Source organism: Octopus bimaculoides, chromosome 8 (assembly GCF_046866305.1).
Source record: "Octopus bimaculoides isolate indiv1 chromosome 8, ASM4686630v1, whole genome shotgun sequence".
In the NCBI taxonomy this organism is placed as follows: domain Eukaryota; kingdom Metazoa; phylum Mollusca; class Cephalopoda; order Octopoda; family Octopodidae; genus Octopus; species Octopus bimaculoides.
Genome location: NC_142935.1, coordinates 42,922,482 through 42,927,481, shown reverse-complemented (window position 1 = coordinate 42,927,481; position 5,000 = coordinate 42,922,482). Strand labels below are relative to the sequence as shown.

The window sequence follows — 5,000 nt, the reverse complement described above, 5'->3', positions numbered from 1 at the left end:
ATACAGTATATCGCTAGAAGGCTTTGGTCATGCTGAGCCCTTATGAGGCCGGTTTCGCAGCTCCCTTCAACATTATATGCAAAGCTGTTATTTTTGTCATTGTTCCTACTCATGTCGTTGTTGGTGTTATTGCTGTCACCGTTAATAAATGTGAGCTTTGCTATCTTCCGTGTCGACATTTAACAAGGCATTTATTATCCTTAAACAATCGTTGCCAATCTACCGATTCATTATCGATTTCATGGTTATATTTTTAATAAGAAAGATATGTCATAGGCGATCAGTGTCTGATATACTTTCGATTCTTGGATGGCGTCAATTCATTCTACTTACATGACTAGTGCTCCCACGCAAGGTTTGAACAGCTTATGAGTTAGTGTGTCCTATGCTAAACTTCCCAAACTTTGTGGCACAATAATTGCCTTTCCCTTATAAATAGACATCGTATATAAATGAGGCGTGTAATCGATTGAATAAACCCTAGTAAGTCACTGATTCTTCATTCAAAATGGATGACAAACGAACATGTATCACGGCAAAATTTGAATTTATATATATATATATATATATATATATATATATATATATATATATATATATATATGTGTGTGTGTGTGTGTGTGTGTGTGTGTGTGTGTGTGTGTGTGTGTGTGTGTGTGTGTGTGTGTGTGTGTGTGTGTGCGCGAACGAAATCGCTGTATACAGTGCTCAAGTGCACTACAACTAGGGAAAAAAACCATCAGATGTAATGTGGCAGATTTCAGGAAGCATGGAAGTTTTGAAGAATGTAGCGTCTCGTCAGTTAACGACTGATGCGGGTAGTTTATTCTATGCTCCAACAATTCTGGGCATGTAAAAAGTGATTCCGAAAGTCATGGGTGTTGCGCTGTTTTTTGATTTCGTAAGCATGTCCATGAGTGCTTGTCATATGGAATTCAAAAAGGTGCCCAAGGTTGTTGTTGGAAAGGCAGTGAATAATCTTGTGGGTGTCTACCAAGTGAGTTGCCAGACGTCTAAGCTTCAGTGTGTCCATGCCCAGGGAAGCAAGAGTATGGTAGATGCCTGACGGCGAATATTCATTTTGTTGCACGTCTGAACAGTTTCCAGGAGATTTATATGCTGAGCAAGTGTTGTGTCGACGCCCCCAAGCGAAGAAGTAGGATCGTCCAAGACATATAAATAAAGGTAGTCTAGCTGTGGTAGGTGAGTATCTGACGAGGAGCAGTCGTGTAGCGGTTGAATAGGGATCATACGAAGGTGCTAGATAGCAGTAGCTTGAGACATAACAGCAAGATAAGGGATCCACACTGATAATGCAAGTTCTAAATGTGGATGTACCATTGTCATTTACAGTTTTAAATAGATAGCAGGAGAGCAGATAACAAAGGTCTTAGTGAGTGATGCTAGGACACCCTCAGCCTTCTTGGCAATCTTAGAGATGTAGTTTGTCTAACGCGGATCACTGGTTACAATAATACTAAAATCACGTTCACTAGAAGACTTCTTGAGAATGGTGTTGCTGAGGGAGTATGTAAAGGCTGGGTTATATAGATCTTCGGGACAAAGAACCAGGCAATTCTGACACTCTACTGTTTCTGCTAAGTCATGACGGTTATTGCAAGCATAAATATAAAAAAGAATCAAATGGAAAAATAATTGGCCGAAACGATAGATTGGCAATATCCATTGTGTGTGGTGGCATATATATGTATTCATACATACATACATACATTTATATATATATACATATATATATATATATATATATATATATATATATATATATATATATATATATATATATATATATACATACACACTGAGTTTAAATGAATCCCGTAGTAAGCTTAGTATTTTTTCATCCATTATCTATAAAGTGAAAAAAACCACGGAACTCAACTCCTTCCCGGACAAACTATTTAAAAACATAGAATACTGGGATCGATTAAAGCTACTGTAATAGTTCTCTAAAAAGTTATCAAACTAAATCATTATTTTTGTGAATGAACTGAGTTAATTTATAGCTAATCTTATACATTTAACTACGTAACTTTAAATCCGAAAGCAAGTTTTGTAAGGATCGACTTTACCCTTCATCCTATGTCGATAAAATATCACATTGTAGTACATCCATTCGTAATCGAATCATTTAAATACATTTCTTTCCTAGAATAATTTCCCTTGCACCGTAGTTAATAGTTCTCTATATCCATAACAATCATCTTTCAATGGAAACAGTTTACTTAATAGCAAACAGGCATAAGAGTTTGAAAAACATCGCCGTTGATACGGTGATGGGTTGTGATATTTCTACAGACTTAGGTTGTGATAGAGTAGTTAAAAACACGAGCCTGATTTTACATTTATCTCTACTACTCCAATAAGAATTTTAACAAATTTTATATATATATATATATATATATATATATATATATATATATATAGATAGATATAATATTTTTCATAACATTTATGCTACTATTTTTCAAAACAATTATACTCTGATCATATTAGGCATACTATTCTAGATTGGTTGTCTCTAAAAATAAGCTGACTTCTTTATCGGTGTCTGAACTAATGAGAAACCATAGCTTCTCGTGTAATGTTTAAAAGAATATCATAGATAAATTACGAGACAAGTCAAAATGACAGGTAAAAATTATGAGTAAAAGATAAAATATAAACATAAACACAATATAATATAATAGCCTTTTACTCTCCAAATGATATTTGAAGTGGCCAGTGCTTGGTTTCATAACCTGAAGTGAGTGAAACTGCCTTTTCCTCGTAGAAAATATCGAGCAATTTATTGCTTGTAATAATTTTGTCATGAAGAGACTGTGTGGAATAAATGTTCCTTTAGAGAACGCAGCGAAACAGCCGTAAAGAAGTTGAAATTACAACCTTACTAGAAGGACGTCTAATACCTTAATTCCTCAACCGCTTTATCTCAAAGATGAAAACATATTCATATTAAAACAAAATATAGTCAGAAGCTGTATATTTACCTCTGGCATTGTATAAGATTCCTTTAATGTTAGATTTCTTGGTAATGAGGCCTGCGCTCTGTTTGGATGTTCTTCTTCAAATTGTCTATCATGAACAATGCAGACACAGAATTCCTCAAAATCTTGTTCTTTCAGGTTTGATATATCCCAGGCATCATCGATATCTGTCGCCATTCCTACAGCACAGAAAGAGAAATATCAGCGTAATATTCACGATACCTAAAGGTAATGACTAACTAAAAGTTAGATTATAGATATACCTGGATGTTTAGGGCGAGTAGAGAGAATAGCATAAATTCTTACGTAAAACAGAACCCAAAGAAACCAGTAATAAATATGTAAAAACTATGAAATGGAATATGTATATCAACAATAATAATAATAAGGATTATTACGAAGTGGCACCGGTGTAGTTGAAACATATGTAGGTCTATGTGAAACTGTTTATATATATATATATATATATATATATATATATAGGGAGAATTCACAAAAAAAAAAGACGAAGACAGGTGGTGTAGACAATAAACAGATGTATTAGTTTAACGCTCAGGATATATATATATATATATATATATATATATATATATATATATATATATATAAAGAATTAAAGGTAATGTTGTGCTACTTCGTAATAATCATTATTATTGTTGATATTAGTTACTCAAGGAAACCTATATATTATCTGTTGAATAACCAATTTTGAATACCTACCTGAGAGCAAACCGGTAAACGTTTGGAGTAATCTCTTACTATTTACCCACACATCCACCCACCCTCTCCCCACATATATATATACAGGGGTGGCTGTAAGGTAAGAAGTTTGATTTCTAATCTCATAGTACTGGGTTCAGTCCCTTTGCGTAGCACCTTGGGCAAATGTCTTCTGCTCTAACGTCGGTCCGACCAAAGCCTTGTGAGTGAATTTGATAGACAGAAACAAAAGAAGCTCATCGTATACATATAAATATACAAATATATATGTGTGTGAGTGTATGTGTGTGTGTTTGTCCCCCACCGGCGCTTGACAACTGGAGTTGGTATGAATACCTCCCCGTAACTTAGCAGTCCAGCAAAAGTGGCCAATAGGATGAGTACCCGGCTTTAAAGAAAGTAGGTACTGGGGTCGATTTGTTCGACTGAAATTCTTCAAGGCGTTATCCCAGCATGGCCACAGTCTAATGATTGAAACAAGTAGAAGATAAAAGATAATAAAAAATATTATTTGTCGTGAGGAAGTGACAAAATTTAGTGCTTTTTGGCAAGGCCTTCAAACTGAAAACGTCCACTGACGAAGTGTCTAAATGCCTCATATGAAGATAAAAATAAACAAATAAGAACTGGTTTAAACCTTCAGACCAGAAAAGTAATTTAATATATATTGCGTACTTCTGAATTTGTAAAATTAAAAATTCATTAATTTGTTCAGCACAGATGCACCCCACAAGTTCTTATGCCCTTGCAATTTCTCCCTGGTATTAAAACGGTTTTCCCTCCACCACACTTCCTGGTTTAGAGAATAAAAATTTCGAAGACGCCAGCCGTATGAAAAGCAATAGGTAATTTAGAATTAATATACTTATTGAACGGAACAGGAGAACGCTAACGTAATATAATCGTGGCGAGATAAAAGGTAAAACTACATTGGTTTTATTTTGTTTACTCTGAGTTGAAATCCCATGAGATTTCATCTTTCTGGAGTCGATAAAATAAAGTGGTTAGGAAGTACAGTTTAATCGAATGATCACTCTCAACAAATTAATTACAAATTAATATTATTTTGTAGCCGAAGGTGGCGAACTGCAGAATGGTTAGCACGCCGAGCAAAATGTTTAGCGGCGTTTCGTCTGCTTTTACGTTCTATGTTCAAACTTCACCGCAGTCGTCTTTACATTTCATTCTTTCGGGTTCGATAAAATAAGCACTAGTTGACCACTGGGGTCAATCCAATCGACTTAATCCTTTCCTCAAAATTGCTGGCCTTATGCC

At 34.9% G+C, this 5,000-nt stretch overlaps 1 protein-coding gene across 1 annotated transcript in view; it reads right to left on the bottom strand.

Annotated features, from left to right (window-relative positions):
• Positions 1-5,000, bottom strand: part of LOC106869221 (PR domain zinc finger protein 1) — a 135,777-nt gene that overhangs the window by 47,252 nt on the left and 83,525 nt on the right. The window contains exon 2 of the mRNA XM_089356386.1: positions 3,009-3,184. Within this exon, the coding sequence (XP_089212512.1) occupies positions 3,009-3,184 (176 nt within the window). The remainder of the gene's footprint in view (positions 1-3,008; positions 3,185-5,000) is intronic.